Source organism: Cetorhinus maximus, chromosome 12, assembly GCF_964194155.1.
Source record: "Cetorhinus maximus chromosome 12, sCetMax3.hap1.1, whole genome shotgun sequence".
NCBI classification, from domain to species: domain Eukaryota; kingdom Metazoa; phylum Chordata; class Chondrichthyes; order Lamniformes; family Cetorhinidae; genus Cetorhinus; species Cetorhinus maximus.
The window spans coordinates 81549-99756 of record NC_135890.1 but is presented as its reverse complement, the minus strand read 5'-3'; the positions used below and the strand labels follow the sequence as shown (position 1 = coordinate 99756).

General features: G+C 44.8%; 1 protein-coding gene across 1 annotated transcript in view; it reads left to right on the top strand.

The window, feature by feature from the left end:
- The window catches only part of pcloa (piccolo presynaptic cytomatrix protein a), a 755467-nt gene that overhangs the window by 684127 nt on the left and 53132 nt on the right, over nucleotides 1–18208 (top strand). Inside the window, exon 22 of the mRNA XM_078553074.1 lies at nucleotides 15814–15952. Coding sequence (XP_078409200.1) covers nucleotides 15814–15952 — 139 coding nt within the window. The remainder of the gene's footprint in view (nucleotides 1–15813; nucleotides 15953–18208) is intronic.

Genomic DNA, 18208 nt, shown 5'->3' with positions numbered 1-18208 from the left:
TTGGTGAGACAACATCTGGGGAAGAATTTTCCCCCCATTGGGAGGGTTGTGCAGGGGTGGGCGGGAGCAGGCACAGACCCAATCGGCACCCCCGATCGGGTGCGCGCCGACAGTTTACACGGGCAGGTCAATTAAGACCCGCCCAGCATGACGCACACCCGGAAGTGCTGAGTGCTCCCTGTGTGGGCGGGGGGGGGATTCCCTGAGTCAGGGCCTGTGTGAGAAAAAGCACAGACATCTCCCTGTGGCACAGAGCTGCCTCCAGGAGATTGGTTTATCTTCTGGAAAATTTAACAAAAAGTTGAAAATAAGTTTTAAGGACATGTCCCCTCAGGTGAAACTGTCACATGAGCTGGGACATGTCCATTAATTTTTTTCAAAAATTTTTATTAAATTTATGAACCCTTCATGAAACCTCATCCTGCCCGTGGATGAGGTTTCATGAAAAATGTGAAGGTCGCCTGGGCTCTTCGCCTGCCGACAACATTAAGGTTGGACGGGCAACTTTCTTAACAACTTTAATTACTTTCCTAATGGCCTTAATAGGCCTTTGACAATTCAGCGGGTGCACAGCCGACTTGGCTGCATACCCACCAAACTGACAATCTAAATGACACACGATGACAACGAGGCGCACACCCGACTTCTCCGCACATCAATTTATGCTTCGGCGATCAGGCCCCGCCCCCACTCGCCGACCGGAGAATTCAGCCTCTGGAGTTTATGACACAGCAGTTGGTAAAGGCTGAATTATTTAAAACCCCAGAGGGAAAATTTAAACAACTGTCATTACTTATATTTTCAATTGATATATTTGAGATGCAGCTGGGAAGTCAGGAATAAAACTAACAAGCCTCGAGAGGTTTTTTACATAAATTAAATTAAACATTTATTAATTTAACAAGGTATTAAACAGATACACATGTCTACAAATTACTACTATAATAACTTTTAAACAAATCCCCAAATTAACCACTCCCAGGTAAATATCTTCACCAAGTCAACAATAACCCATAGACTAAAACAGACACCAGGCAAAGCACATTTTATCTTCCAAATTCAAAATGAGGTTCCTTTCAATTTGGTTCCTTCACACAGTTGTAGGCTTACAGGCTACATGCCTCTGACTCACACACAAAACTCTTCTGTATATACCTAGCCTTCCCTTTGAATATAAATTCTCATTGTATCACCAGGCTCTTTAAACTCCACCTCTTCTAACAATAAAACCCCTTTCATAGCACCAATTTTATTAGTTATATAAACATATTGCTCGGTGTTGCCCAGCTATGTGCAAGGCTTCACGCCCAGTCTTTGAATGGTTTATTCAACAAAATGTAAATGTACTCTTTACCGAACTGTTTACATCTCGAAACTATTATACATAAAGCACCCAGACTAGCTGGCTTTAATCCAATTAAGACACACACACTCTCACCGACAGACAGACACCCCACTACAAGTCCAATTTAAAATAATTCCCAATAACATTATACATATTAATATCTCTTCATGATAAGTTCTGTATATGGTTTTGGTCTCCTTCCATTCATCTGCCCACCCGCCATCACCCCGCTGCTTCATCATGCTGGGTGCCATATTTAAATTCTAGCCGCGTGTACACATCTCAGCACCTGCAGCCCATGACTGCTGCAGGGATGATGTCCATGAAAGGCAAAAAGACTGCAGCCCCCAAGTTTAGCGACACGAGACTAGGACACCTTTTGGATGCAGTGGAGGCCCACCGAGATATCCTGTACAACAGCTCTGGCCGCAGGATGGGCAGTGGTGTGATCAACCAGGCTTGGGAAGCGGTGATCAGCACCAACGCCCTTCAAAAGAGGATTGACACCCAGTGCCACAAGAGGATGAATGATCTCCTCCATTCTGCCTGGGTAAGTCACTCTTCTCATCACTCTCAACTCACACACTCACAAACCCATCACAGATTAACAAGGATCTCACTCACTGTGAGTTCAAGGGACATCATTCTCTCTCTCACATTCAACGTCATTGTCCTCATCCCGTCCATGGGACCACTCACCACCCACACAGGCCAGGCAAACTTATCTGGTCTGGCAGACAGCCTGTTTACACTCTCTCCATCTCTATTCATGCAGGACAAGCTGGCACACAACAAGAGGGAGAGGTCACAGACTGGTGGAGGAATGCCCAAAATCAATGTCCTCATGGACTATGAAAACAGAGCCATCCAGCTGGCCGGCGATGACCGGGACCGGTCCTGTGCTGATGGTGAGGTCGGCGCTGCTCTACCAAGTGAGGATCCAACAGTGCAACATCCATCAGATAACCAGGCTGTGTGATGTGTCCTGTTTCACAGGCCACTGCCAGGCACTCATTATCTCCCCTCACTTCCGCAGGCACATCTGTCAAACAGCCGATGGAGCACATGACCCAGGGCCTCCAACCAAGCCCCGAAGAAACTTCTGAAGAGGAATCTGGAGGCACCCTCCCTGAAGTCCCCTCACAGCGCTCACCCACACCCTCCACCAGCGCAGAGACACACACCTTGGTGGGACCTAGATCTAGAGCAGCCCCAGGATCACAGCAAATCGCACTGCCTGATCCACAGCAGGCGGAGGCAGGGACTTCCCAGGTCCCCGGCACTCGGAGGAGCTGCTGGAGGCCAGAACGTTGCTGAGTCTGAGTCAGATGATGAGCCTCTGGACTTGGTCATGTCACAGTTGCTGGAGCTGCAAAGACAAACTCGGGAACATCAGGAAGGGATGTCCGCTGCACTCCTCAGATTGCAAGGCACGATAGAGGGGTCCATCTGTCTTCAGGCTGAGGTGATAGCGCCGGCATTGCCAACACACCAAGGTCAACACTGGTAGAATGGCGGCCGCCATAGAGACCTTTGTACAGGACATCGCTCCTGCACTGCTGCGCGGGCTCAACTCCATCACTGACGCTATAGTTGGCCTCCAACAGTGTTTGTGTGAGAGGGGTGCAGGGCAGCTGGATCTCACTCCAGCTACCCTTTCTCCTCAAGGAGTCAGCCTGGAGCACCCAGGCACCCATCAGAAGGCTGATCAGCAGGTGCACACTCTGGGCCCATCCATCCAAGTGACTCCGGGAGTGTCTGGCCCATCCGAATTCCCTCTTCCTGTGACCTCAGTAGCTCCAGCTCTACAGGCTGAGAAAGGTGTCATTGCCACACAACAGGACCCCGAAAGCAGGCCGAGGCTCTCCAAGTCTGGGTCCTCCAGAGGACGCCCGCCAAGGTCATCACAGACAGGGCGTAGCAGTCAGCAGGCTGCCTCCAACTCCGCTGTGGATGTCCGGGGAGCACCAAGACATAGCAGCAGGGTTAGGAAGGTTAGGAAGATATAGTTTCACAGCCTGGGCATGGGTGTTAATCACTTGTACATGATGTTCACTATTGTCAGTAAACTCCCAAAAGTGTTTCCCTGCCTATGGCTCCTTGCTCTGATGAGCAGTGAACGTGTCACTCAGATGTGAAACCTTGGTTCCTGCACAAGATAAAGGCAGGTGTCTCAGTCCAGGGCCTCTTCCCTGTGCAGTCTGTAACCTTCAGACCAAAGTGACGGTCCGGCTTCACACTCACTGGACACATTAGTGATGTCTGCACCTCGATGGTGCTGGTCATTGCTCCCAGAATGTAGTGGGCAGGCGTCACAGAGTTCCATCATTCTCTCTGTGTGCTCTCAGTGCCTTTAATATGGGGCTGGTCCCCATCACACCAGCATCTGTGACCGGTGATCCTGTGATCCTGAAGGGCTCAGGTGCTGAAGGTGGACAAAGGATCAAATGCTTCTAAAGTTTCATGGCTGCGTCCTTGTCCAGACAGGAGTCAGACATTCACAGGGACCATGTGAAGATCTATGGAGTGTCCTCACTGCATGTCGTCATCAAGCTCCTGTGATTGAGTGACTATTAGGGCCTCCACTGCATCTCCATGACAGGAGCATTCTCACAGAGGGTATTCACACTGTCATAAGCCAAACTGGAGTCAAATATTCACAGATGCAATGTGAGGATCTATGGTGTCTCCTCACTGCATGTCGTCATCATCCTCCACAAATCTAGTAGCTCTGAGGGCCTCCCGAGTGCGCCTGCCTCATCTGACCAGTGCGAGGGCCTCATCCTCTTAATCGTCGCCTTCGAGGACCTCCTCACCCTCATCCCCGTTGTCATCCTCCTCATCGGAGGAGACCTTCAGCTCCTCTATCTCCTCCTCAGCCAGCTCGTCTCCCTGTTACAGCGCCAGGTTGTGAAGGATGCAGCAGTTGACGATGATGCATGAAACCCTCTGTGGGCTCCACCAAACAAGCCCAGGCACCGGAACTGCATCTTCAGCCTCCCAATGGTCTGCTTACCAAGTTGCGAGTTGTAGCATAAGCCTCGTTATATCTTCCCTCTGAGGCCGCTACATGGTCGTCATCAGCCACGGCCTCTGCAGCTTCTGTGAATCCTGGAAGGCTCCAGAGATCTGTGACTGACTGAGGATGTAGGCGTCATGCACAGTCCCTGGGAACCATGCGCATAAAACCAGGATGCGTTTCTGGTGGTTGCACATCAGCTTCACATACAGCGAGTGGAACCCCTTGCAGTTGATGTAGTCCACCATGTGTTGTAACAGAGACCTGAGCACCATGTGAGTGCAGCCAATCGTACCTGCACCGATGGGAAACCCGAGATCTGGGTGAGTCCAATGGCCCTTGCATCCTGGCTGTCCTGGTCCCGGGCGAAATGAACAAAGTTGTGTGTCGTCACAAAGATGACATCCGTGACCTCATGGATGCATTTGTAGGTGGAGGCTGGTGAGATCCCACAGAGATCATTTGTGAAGCCCTGAAAGGAGCCAATGGCATAGAAATTGAGCGCCTTGGTCATTTTCACGGCCACTGGCAGTAGAGACCCTCCAAATGTAGCTGCCAGATGTGACCAACCAGTTCCCTAGAGATGTGCAGTCTTTGGTGATGCTGGTTCTCGATCCTCTGGAGAAATGAAAGGCAGCGCCTATAGCCTCTGATTGTCGCGAGGCGCCGACCAGTGATGTCTCGCTGTGGCTCTTTGGCGGTGTGTGCGGGAGCCCCAGTCACCACTTCTTCCTGAGGTTGCTGCTCCTGCCTCTGCGCATCCAAGAGCCTCAGTTGCTCTCTCCTCCGTCAACTTCACTCTCTGCAGGCCATCAGGCAAAAGCTAGTTCACCAGTCTCCATGATCCTGATGTACTCCTCCTGTAGGATGAAACAGAGAGAAACTTGTTTAGCATGAGTGTACTAAGAACCTGTCCTGGTTAAGTCTGAAGGCCCCTTAATGCATCCTGGAGAGTGCTGGGCACCACTTGGATATCCAGAGTTTAGTGCACTGCATGGCTGCCCGAAACCTCACCCACTCCACCCCACTCCACCCGACCAATTGGCGGCAGCTTTGCCCACTGGACTGCAGGCTGCCCTCTCAGCTCAGGTGCAGGCATTCTCCTAACCTGCAGTGCAAGGCTGCACTGTTAGCTTGAACCATGGGGGAGACTATTCCAAACCGGGATGATGACATTGCAAGGGGCTGTGAGCGCCTCCACCAGTGACTGCTCCTTGGCCAGCTTTAGCAAAGAGAACATGTGCAGAGCACAACATGTGCAGTTGTCCAACTGTTCTGTAGTCCACTAAAATGCTTGTGACTTTGCAGTCTGCGCCGAAGGGGTGAAAAGCTTTGGAGCACTTGGTGACACTTTCATGCCTCTGCATTGCTCGAGTGGGCAAATAAGCTAGAAGCCCAACTCCAATCATATCAATGTGGCTGCACCTGAACTGTCTCAGCTGAAGAGGAATGGTCATTTACCCAGGTTTCCCTAATACGTGGCCACTTCCATTGTCCACCCCAAATGTTTGTGCCCTATATTCAACAGCAAGGCTGCCCTTAACCACCCCCACCCTCCCAAATGTTCCTCAAGCTTGAAGCCCACAGGTGACCCTGACAAGTGCTACACATTGTTCCTGTGCACTCACCTCCAAGTTCCCCTCAAAGTGCAGTTCGCCAGTGCACGCCTATTATGTGCTGTTGTGAAACATGTCGACATGCTTTCCTGCCAATATGGACAGACAATCCAGTGGGCTGACCAAAAAATGATATGCAGATATATTAGAATGAGGTTCCTGACCTGCAATGGCAGGAAACGCCATTCATCAGGCTGAGCGGACGATCACAAACTGGTTTCATGCCATCGTGAAACTGGTCGTGCCATATTATCCGCCCATGCCACTGAGCATGCCCGGTGCTGGCAGGGCCGCAAAATCCCGGCCATCATTAACATTTTGAGCAGGACATGACTCTTCTTCAGAACTGTAATTTTCAGAATTCCAAGAAAGAATCATTTGGACTCGAAACATTAACTCTGTTTCCGTCTCCATAGATGCTACCAGGCCTGCTGAGCTTTTCCAATGTTTTTTTTCTTCAATTATCTGTGTTTAATTTTCCTGGTCAACATATTCCACATCACTGAAATCACATTTCGATCCCTAAATTGCTGGCACTATTGGTCAATTGTCTCATTTCTTTCCAGCTTAGTGCATTAGAAGACAATTGTTTCATCTATTGTGTTTTTTCTTGGGTGTGATATGGGTTGTTAGTGGAAAGGGAAGGTCTTTTTCCTTTTATTATCTGTCATTGCAGAACCTGCCATCAACCTTCAAAACAACACAACCAGTTTTGCCAACACGCAAATCGGGATGATAGTTCTGAATTGTATAATCAGAGATTTAGGACCTTGTTCCTTTCAAGAAAAGCTTATGTGTAATCATCGAAGGTTATTAGTTTTTTGATCTGATGTTTCTCCTGGCAAGATCAGTATGGGTGGAAAAAAAATGCATTGTACAGGCTTTCCTGTTGCTAATTCCGGGCTGGAATGCCTCCTGTCTACCACAACCTCTCCCCAACTTAAAATATTGTCTGTAGAAAGAGACACCTTCCAAAAGTTTCATACCTGAAAGCAATGTTTCCTATGTTTTACCATCCTAGTTGCCACTGTGAAGCTCTTGGGAATAAGTAGTAAGATATTCCATAAGAATAATTTAGAATCAGAACTGCACATGCTTTTAAAACATGGATCCTTTTAATTTCCTTTTAGACTCCCTCTACTGGTGCATATGTGCATAGTAGCCTTAAATGAACAAAATGCACAATGCCATTTTCAATACACTACATAGACAAAGGGAATTTTCTGCTATTCTGTGCAAATAGAGGGTAAACCTATTGACTGTACAATGTTGTGATAAATGGGAAAAGTTACAGGAATTTCTTGGGGCTTGATTCCCATGTAACCTCTTGATTATTTTTATAGGAGGGTTCACAGAATCACAGAATTTTAACAGCAGAGAAGGAGGCCCTTCTGCAGATCATGTGTACACTGGCTCTCCAAATGAGTATTATTACCTAGTGCCATGGCTCTGCCTTTTCCCTGTACCCCTGCATGTTGTTTGTGTTCAAATAATCATCTATTGCCCTCTTGAATTCCTCGATTGAACCTTCCTCCGACACACTTCCAGGCAGTGCATTCCCGATCCGAACCACTCATGTGAAAACATTTATCCTCACATCATATTTGCTTCTTTTGCAAAGCACTTTAAAACTGTGCCCTCTCGCTCTTGATCCACTTGTTAGCGGGAACAGCTTCTCCCTATCTACTTTGTCCAGCCCCCTCATGATTTTGAACATCTCTATCAAATCTCCTCTTGGCCTTCTTCTCTCCAAGGAGAACAGTCCCAACATCTGCAATCTATCCTCATAGCTGAAGTTGCTCATCCCTGGAATCATTCTTGTAAACCCCTTCTGCTCTCTCTCCAATGTGTTCACATCCTTCCCATAATGTGGTGCCCAGAACTGTAACAATACTCCAGCTGATGTCTAACGAGTGTCTTATATAAGTTCAGCATAATCTCCTTGCTCTTGTACTCTATGCCCCTATTAATAAAGCCCAGGATACTATCGGCTTTATTAACTGTTCTCTCCACCTGTCCTGCAACCTTCCATGATCTATGCACATATACACCCAGGTCTTTCTGCTCCTGCACCACCTTCAAATTTTCACCCCTTATTTCATATTCTATGTTCTTTATTTATAGACTATGTTCTTCCTACCAAAATGCATCTGCTCACTTTTCTCTACATTGAGCTTCATCTGCCACCCATCTGCCCACTCCACCAACTTGTCTATGTCCTTTTGAAGTTCCACACCATCTTCCTCACAGTTCACAACATTCCCAAGCATTGTGTTATCTGCAAACTTTAAAATTGTCCCCTGCACACCAAGTCTAGATCATTAATAAATATCAGGAAAAGCAAGGGTCCCAATACCGACTCCTGGGGAACTCCACTACAAACCTTCCTCCAGCCCGGAAAATATCCATTGACCATTACATTCTGCTTCCTATTTTTTAGCCAATTTTGTATCCACGTTGTTACTGTCCCTTTTATTCCATGAGCAATAACTTTTCACACAAGTCTGTTGTGTGGCACTGTATCAAATGCCTTTTGAAAGTCCATGTACACCACATCAACAGCATTACCCTCATCGGCCTTTTCTGTTACCTCTTCAAAAAACTCCAGCAAGTTAGTTAAACTCGATTTCCTCTTTAGAAATCCATGCTGGCTCTTCTTTATCAACCCATATTTTTCCATGTGACTACTAATTCTATCCTGAATAATTGTTTTTAGAATCTTGCCCACCACTGAAGTTAAACTGACTGGTCTATAATTGTTGGGCTTATCCTTACAACTTTTTTTGAACAAGGGTGTAATGTTTGCAATTCTACAGTCCTCTGGCACCATCCCAGAGTCCAGGGAACACTGAAAGATTATGGCCAGTCCCCCTGTTATCCCTACTCTCACTTCCTTCAACATCCTTGGATGCATTTCACCCAGTCCTGGTGCCTTGTCAACTTTAAGTACCAACAGTCTATTCAACACTTCCTGCTTATCAACTTTGAACCCTTCTAGTGATAGAGTTTCCTCGTCTGTCACTATGGCCTGGGTAGCATCTACTTCCTTGGTAAAGACGAATGCAAAGTATTAATTTAATACCTCAGCCGTGGCCCCTTCGGCCATGTGTAAATCCCCTTTTAGGTCCCTAATCGGCCCTACTCTCCCTTTTACCAGCATTTTCCTATTTATATGTATATAAAAGACTTTGGGATTCCCCTTTATGATGGCTGTCAGTCTTTTCTCACAACCTCTCTTCGCTTCTCTAATATGCTTTTTCACCTCCCTTAGAACCATAGAACCATAGAAAAGTTACAGCACAGAAGGAGGCCATTTGGCCCATCTTGTCCATGCCAGCCTGAGGACACCCAGGTGTCCTTTCTAATTCCACTTTCCTGCACCCGGCCAATAGCCCTGCAGCTTACAGCACTTAAGGTGCAGATCCAGGTTCGTTTTAAAAGAGTTTAGAGTTTCTGCCTCTACCACCAACTTGGGCAGCGAATTCCAGACACCCACTACTCTCTGCATAAAAAAGTTCTTCCTCATGTCCCCCCTACACCTTCTGCCACTTATCTTGAATCTATGTCCCCTGGTTCTAGAATCCTCCACCAAGGGAAACGATTTTATCCTGTCCACTCTATTCCCCTCATAATTTTGTACACCTCAATCAAGTCACCTCTCAGCCTTCTTTGTTCTAAGGAAAATAACCCCAACCTATCCAATCTCTCCTCGTAGCTACACTTTTCTAACCCTGGCAACATTCTTGTAAACCTCCTCTGCACTCTCTCCAGAGCTATTACATCCTTCCTGTAATGTAGTGACCAGAACTGCACACAATACTCCAGTTGTGGCCTCACCAGTGTTTTATACAATTCCAACATTATATCCTTACTTTTATATTCTATACCTCTGCCAATGAAGGAGAGCATTCCATATGCCTTCTTTACAACATTATCTACTTGAACTGCTGCCTTCAGGGACCTGTGTACATGTACGACAAGATCTCTCATTTCATCTAACCCTCTTAATCCCAGTATATTCCCATTTATTCTGTAATCCCTGTAACTGTTTGACCTCCCTAAATGTATGACCTCACATTTCTCTATGTTAAAATCCATCTGCCACTTTACTGCCCACTCCACCAACCCATCTATATCGTTTTGGAGATTATGGCTATCCTCTGCACTATCCACTAGAACCATAGAACACTACAGCACAGAAAACAGGCCATTCGGCCCTTCTAGTCTGCGCCGAAATATTATTCCGCTAGTCCCATTGACCTGCACCTAGTCCATAACCCTCCAGATCTCTCCCATCCATGTATCTATCTAATTTATTCTTAAAACTTAAGAGTAAGCCTGCATTTACCACGTCAGATGGTAGCTCGTTCCACACTCTCACCACTCTCTGAGTGAAGAAGTTCCCCCTAATGTTCCCCCTAAACCTTTCCCCTTTCACCCTAAAGCCATGTCCTCTCGTGTTTATTTCTCCTAATCTAAGTGGAAAGAGCCTACTCACATTTACTCTGTCTATACCCCTCACAATTTTGTAAACTTCTATCAAATTTCCCCTCATTCTTCTACGCTCCAAGGAATAAAGTCCTAACCTGTTTAATCTTTCCCTGTAACTCAACTCCTTAAGACCCGGCAACATCCTAGTAAATCTTCTCTGCACTCTCTCAATCTTACTGATATCCTTCCTGTAGTTAGGCGACCAGAACTGCACGCAATACTACAAAGTTGGCCTCACCAATGTCTTATACAACCTCACCATAACATCCCAACTCCTATACTCAATAAGTTGATTTATGAAGGCCAGTATGCCAAAAGCTTTCTTTACAACCTTGTCTACCTGTGACGCCACTTTCAGGGAATTATGTATCTGAACTCCCAGATCCCTTTGTTCCTCCGCACTCCTCAGTGCCCTACCATTTACTGTGTATGTCCTACCTTGGTTTGACCTTCCAAAATGTAACACCTCACACTTTTCTGCATTAAATTCCATCTGCCATTTTCTGGCCCATTTTTCCAGTTGGTCCAGATCTCTCTGCAAGCTTTGAAAGCCTTCCTCGCTGTCCACAACACCTCCAATCTTAGTGTCATCAGCAAACTTGCTGATCCAATTCACCACATTATCATCCAGATCATTGATATAGACAACAAACAACAATAGTCCCAGTACAGATCCCTGAGGCACACCACTAGTCACAGACCTCCAGTCTGAGAAGCAATCATCCACTACCACTCTCTGTCTTCTCCCACACAGCCAATTTCGAATCCAGTTTACAACCTCTCCATGGATACCAAGTGTCTGAACCTTCTGAACTAACCTCCCATGTGGGACCTTGTCAAAAGAATTGGTTTGGGCACAGTCAAGGTATATTCCATTGAAAGGGAAAGGTAGGGCAAACAAACCCAGAGCTCCCTGGATGAAAAAGGAGATAGAAATTAAGATAAAGAAGAAAAAGTGCACTTATGACAGATGTCAGTTAGAAAATACAATTGAGAACCAAGGGGAGTACAGAAGGTTCAGAAGGGGAGGTACTACTCAGCCAATCTTTGTGCCACCTGCAAATTTTCCAATCGTGCCCCCAACGTTCACGTCCAAATCGTTAATATATAACACAAACAGCAAGGGTCCCAACACTGAGCCCCGTGGAATACCACTTGAGACAGCTTTCCATTCGCAAGGGCATCCATTGACCATTACCCTTTGTTTCCTGTTACAAAGCCAACCTTTTATCCAGTTTGAAACGTTACCCTGAATCCCATGGGCTTTTACTTTCCTGACCAATCTGCCATGTGAGGACTTGTCAAATGCCTTGCTAATATCCATGTACACAACATCCACTGCACTACCTTCATCAACCCTTCTTGTCACTTCCTCAAAGAATTCAATCAAATTTGTGAGGCAAGATCTTCCTTTAACAAATCCATGCTGACCATCCCTAACTAGTCCATGTCATTCCACATGACAGTTAATCCTATCTCTCAGGACTGATTCTACTAATTTGCTCACCACCGATGTAAGACTAACTGGCCTATAATTGTTTGGCATTTCCTTTGATCCATTTTTAAACAATGGAACTACGTTTGCATTTCTCCAGTCCTCCGGTACCTCCCCTTCTGAACCTTCTGTATTCCCCTTGGTTCTCAATTGTATTTTCTAACTGACATCTGTCATAAGTGCACTTTTTCTTATTTATCTTAATTTCTATCTCCTTTTTCATCCAGGGAGCTCTGGGTTTGTTTGCCCTACCTTTCTCTTTCAATGGAATATACCTTGACTGTGCCCAAACCAATTCTTTTTGAAGGTAGCCTATTACTCAGCTACAGTTTTTCCTGCCAATCTTTCATTCCAATCTATCCGGCCCAGCTCCATTCCTGCCCCATCAAAGTCGGCTTCTGTCCAGTTAATTATTTTTACTCTGGATTGCCTATCGTCCTTTTCTATCATCACCCTAAAATGTACAATGTCCCCTAAATGTTCCCTCACTGACACTTGATCTACTTGGCCCACCTCATCTCCAAGAACCAGTTCCAATAGTGCATTTTTTCTTGTTGGATGGGACACATACTACTGTAGAAAATTTTCCTGAACACAATCTAGGGACTTTTGCCCCTCTCCACCCTTTACACTACCAATGTCCCAGTCTGCATTCAGGTAATTAAAGTCCCCCATTATAACTACTCTATAATGCCTGCATCTCTCTGTAATTTCCCTGCAGATTTGTTCTTCTACGTCCTTCTCACTATTTGCCGGTCTATAGACTACACCGAGCAATGTAATCGCATCCATTTTGTTCCTTAGCTCTAGCCAAATTGATTCTGTGCTTGAACCCTCTGGGACATCCTCTTTCTCCAGCACTGCAATGCTCTCCTTAACCAATACCACCACCCCTTCTCCTTTCCTTCCTTTCCTATCTCTTCTGAACACCTTGTACCCGGGAATATTTAACACCCAGTTCTGCCCTTCCTTGAGCCAGGTCTCTGTTATCCTCACAATATCATATTTCCACATGACAATCTACGCCTGTAACTCCCCAATCTTATTCACTATACTCCGTGCATTCACTGCATGCACAGTAACCCTGATTGAAACTTAATGACTTTCTCCCTTACTCCAACTCCACCTATTAACTTACTATTCTCCAGTACTTTCTGTCTCTCCCAGTATTTTGTGCACCCTGGTATTACTCTCCCATACAGTCTCCTGGTTCCCACACCCTCGCTGAGTTAGTTTAAAGCCGTCCCAACAGCACTACCAATGCACCCTGCAAGGAACTCAGTCCCGGCTCAGTTTCTGTTTGTCTGCATTTTATGAGTGGTCCATGCTTTGATTTGGATGCCTCAGTTACTGACACCTGGACCCCACCACTGCCCAGCCTCGACTACTGGCCTCCTGATGATGAAGGGCAGGGGGATGGGCATGTGACAGGGAGGGAGTGGGAGGGGGGAGATGGTATGACTGGGGGGGGAGGAAGAAGATGGCAAGGCAGCTGGGAAGGATATGGGAAGATTTGTGGAGGGCAATGACATGGAAGGGAGGAGGTAGGGATGAGATGGGGGGAGAGGTGGAGACAGCCTGGGAGTTGGGTGGAGGGGAACAGGTGACATGGGGAGAGGAAGGGTTACAGCATGGAGGTTGGGTGTGTTAATGAGAGGAGGAGGGGTGGTTAAGAAGGCAGGGACAACATGGGAGGGAGGGGGAGGGAAGACAGCATGGTTGGAGGGATGACATGGGAGGCGAGTGGTCAGCCACATGAAAGAGTAGTGAGGAACGGCATAGAAGAGGAGTGGGGAAGAGAGGAATGGCATGGGAGGTGAGCTGGGATGGTCTAAGAGATATGAATGGGGGGAAAAGGTGGGATGAGGAGGAATGGAATGGGGGATGTGATGATTATGCTGTGAGAGGGATGGCATGGGAAGGATGGAATGTCATTGGTTGATGATTTACAGAACTACTGTTGCAGAAAGATACTAATTTCACCCTAAATATTTTGTGGGTTTCTGCTCGTCAAAAGAATAAAAGAGAGAGTTATGCAGTTTACACCAAGGATAGAGTAGTGATATCCGGAATTATGGGAGAGGTGCGAATTACCCTCTCTCTTTTATACTAAATTAGTTAGCAGTTGATGATCACATTGACACATTTTTTATCTTTTTGATATCCTTTCTTTATTTCACCTGTGACTTCTTTTGTCTCTTTTTTTCCTTCTTTGCAAATGAAGCCAACAAATTAACTTCACTTTTAATCTTTCTAATAATAGTTGTAAAGTGAGATTTGAAAATAATATGAAAATAGTTTTATGTTGTGTTCTTCACCTTTCTGACAACCTTACAGGAAATTATTTGAAGGTACAGTATTTCTATCTCCAATTACTATAAAAAGTAACTCAAACTATTGTTGATTATAAGAGGAAGCCCCATAGAACCTGCTTGTACACAGCTTTCAATAATCCTTTGCAGCAAGCATACTTCTCGCACAAATCATCAGTTTGAATACCACTTTTATCATAAGGGCTGAAACCCTGATCATAGAGACTTTTGCACTTTAACCAGGTTTCATTGACAACAGAAAACTGCCCAACTTTTGATTGAGTAGCAGTCGCGTTCATAGACAAGATTACAAAAGGCAGCTTTTGTTTTTATTGAGGTTCAATTATGAAGGAAAAAAAAATTGGTTATAAGTAGAACTAACTAGACTATTTTTGCAGAAAGGAATATAATTTTCAGAGTTCACAGATGGAAATAATTGATCTCCCATAATCCACAGCAGTGTCAGGAATTGCTGGTGTTCAGGCTAATGTTTATCACTAATGATAGTATCTACCTCACTAATCATGTGATGTATTCTTATTACTATGTAAATATGTGTTGATTATATTACAACTATGTAGCTTATCCTAAGGTGAAGAGAAAGTGTTAATGAACAGGCTCTGATAAAATTAATTCCAAAAATCTAAAATAATATGTCAGTATGTTAATAATGGAAATTTGATTATACAAAACATGATTTCAGTTGAGATTTGCACTATTGAAACTGAATAAAAATGTAACAATGTTAGGATGAAAGCATTCATTATTTGGAGAAGCTTATATCGCACTTTATACAGGCACAGTTCGTATTTGAACAATTTTAAATGTTTACTTTGTATCCTTCTCATCAGAAGTTGTAGCTTTGTGAGTGTGATTAGAGCTTCAACAGGACCGAAGGAAATTCTTGTTGGAAGAGGGAGTTTGTAATGACAAGGATTTGTGACAATGAAGTATGACCGTTTAATGCAGTTCAACTATTTTCCTCACCTTCATTGAGTTTTCAGATTTTTCACACTTTAAGAGGGTATGGTGGCATAATGATTATGTTAAAGGACTGTTTTAATAATTTAGAGACATAAATCCATATCCCACTATGGGAACTGGGAAATTTAAACTCAGTTAATTAAAGAAATCTGGGAAAAATAGCTAGTATCAGTAAAGGTGATCATGTAATTATTGGATTGTTGTAAAACCCTTTTGGTCCGCTAATGTGCTTTAGGGAAGGAAATCTGCTGCCTTTATCTGGTTTGGCCTTTGAGTGACTCCAGGCCCTCAGCAATGTGGTTGACTTGTGACTGCCCTATGAAAAGGCCCAGCAAGCCACTCGGTTGAATTCAAAAAGGAGCTCACCACCATCTTCTCCAGGGTAATTTGGAATGGGCAATAAATATTGGCCTAGTCAGCAACATCCATATCTCAAGAACGAGTAAATTTGAGAAAGCTTGTCTGCAATGGAAATGGCAACATTTCATGTTTGGACCAGAGTGGTGAATGTTTTTATTTTGAGTTAACCCAGTGTCCTGCTCTCTATACAGCAGAGTCCACCAGTCACAGGAATACCGAGTCTTCTATTTCCACTGCCTCATCCATCAGCAGCGTTGGAAGTGGCTACAGTGTAAACAGTGATGGCAGCACACCAGGAGGAGAGTACAGTGGGCTCACTGCCTCTCAAATGTAAGTCAATTAAACATATTCAGTTTTAAATTATAAGAGAGTTTGACTGTTTCATATTGTGTTGTTCGATATTTTCATATAGAATGGCAGTGGCCACTGGGTAAATTATAAAACACAAATACAGTGGCATAAACATCAGGCACTTTTTCAAATAAACATAATTGAAATAATTATTCTTAAACAGCTTGATTAATAAACTATCTTAAAGTCTGTGAAAAGGAAGTGGTCTGACAAAAGTTATCGCTCCAGTAATTGTGAAAGATCATTGTGACCCATATATACAATATAAAAAATTCACTTATCATCCCAGCTTATAATGGAAAACCATCTTCATTTTATTAAATCTATTAATTACAAGTAGTTCTATCTATCATACCTCATACATTGCACACTGGGCAGGATTTTACCAGCTCCAGGGGGTGGGGAGGCAGGTGAGGTGGCTGGTAAAATGACAGGGAGCCATGGTGGATTGCTCCCTGAACATTCTGACATTCCAACACCGATGCACAATGGGTGCAGTGTGTACCATCTACTTAGACAGCACCTTCCAAACACACAACCACTACCACCTGGAAGGACAAGGGCAGCAGATAGATGGGAACACCACCACCTGGAAGTTCCCCTCCAAGTCACTCACCACCCTGACTTGGAAATATATCACCGTTCCTTCACTGTCACTGGGTCAAAATCCTGGAACTCCCTCCCCAACTGCCCTGTGGGTGTACCTACACCACAGGGACTGCAGCTGTTCAAGAAGGCAGCTCACTACCACCTTCTCAAGGGCAATTAGGATGGGTAACAAATGCTGGCCCAGTTAGAGATGCCCACATCCTGTGAATATACAAAATAAGTACAAAGCACTGGAATTTTTAAAGACGATTTTCTTCCCTTCCTGCTGTAGGGGCTCTGCTGTGTCAGCAGTGGCCACCCTTCCTGGTGGCGCTGCTGAGGCTGCTAAGCTGTTGCCCCCGATTGGGTCAGCAGCTCTCGGATCAAGCTGTAATCCTGTACAGGACAACAACCCTGGTAGTGGCTAATTAATTGGGAGGGAAGACCCAAGCTTGAAACTCACATTTCCTGCCAATGTCAGGCCAGCTGCCCAGTCGGCAAAATTTAAGCCAATGTTCCTTACAAATGCAAATGAATTTTTTTTTTCCTAGTATTACTGTGGGATACTGAAGCAGGCTTGTGTGTGTATGTTTGTGTGTGCCTAATTCAATTAAACTAGAGACGGTCAGACTGCAAGGTTTGAATCATCAAAGGAGTTAAGTGTAAAACAGGCATTTTGAAATAAAAATGGATGAGCTAAGTAAGATAGGTAAATAGGTTAGAGCTAACGTTTGCAATTGTAGATAAGTTGAGAAGTTGTTTGAGTTTCAAAGAGACACAATAAGATGTTTTACAACTGACAAAAAGATAAGGCAAAGCTCTTAAATTTATTTCCCAAAAGTGCTGGCCATAATGACAACATGAAAGATTTTCATGTTCTGGGAAAAGTAACTTCCAAAGCCAGGGTGAAACAATGGGATTTACAGATCGAAAGGGAGAAAATACATTTTAAAAAGATGGCAAGCTGTACGAGGAGTGGCCATCTGAGATGTTAAAGCGTGTACTGTGATGTAGCAGCTTCTAGCAACTCAAGAGAAAAGAGAAGAGGAGGGAGGGGATTTAGATTCCTGAGGCATTGGGACCAACTCTGGGGAAGGTGGGACCTGTACAAGCTGGACAGGTTGCACCCCAGCAGGACGGGTACCAATATCCTCGCAGCAGTATTCTTTAGTACTGTGGTGGAAGATTTAAAGTAGTTGGCAGGGGGATGGGAACCTGAGAGGGGAGACACAAGAGAAGAAAACAAAGATAGGAATGAAAAATAAAAAAGTAGAAAGCTAAAGTGTAAGGCAGAGGAAACAAGTCCTGGCAGTAAATAGGACCATAGTACAAAAAATGTGTAAAAATGTTAAAAAGACAAGTCTAAAGATGGTGTATCTGAATGCACAGAGAATTTGGAATAAGGTAGATGAATTAACAGTGCAAATAGATCTAAATGGGTACGATATGCTTGTGATTATGGAGACATGGCTGCAGGGTAACCAAGGCTGGGAACTGAATATCCAAAGGTAGTCAATACTTGGGACGGGCAGGCCAAACGGAAATGGAAGTGGTGTGGAGTTGTTAGTTAAGGATGAAATCAGTGCGATAGTGAGAGAGGATATTGGCTCAGAAAATCAAGATGTAGAATGAGTCTGGGTAGAGATA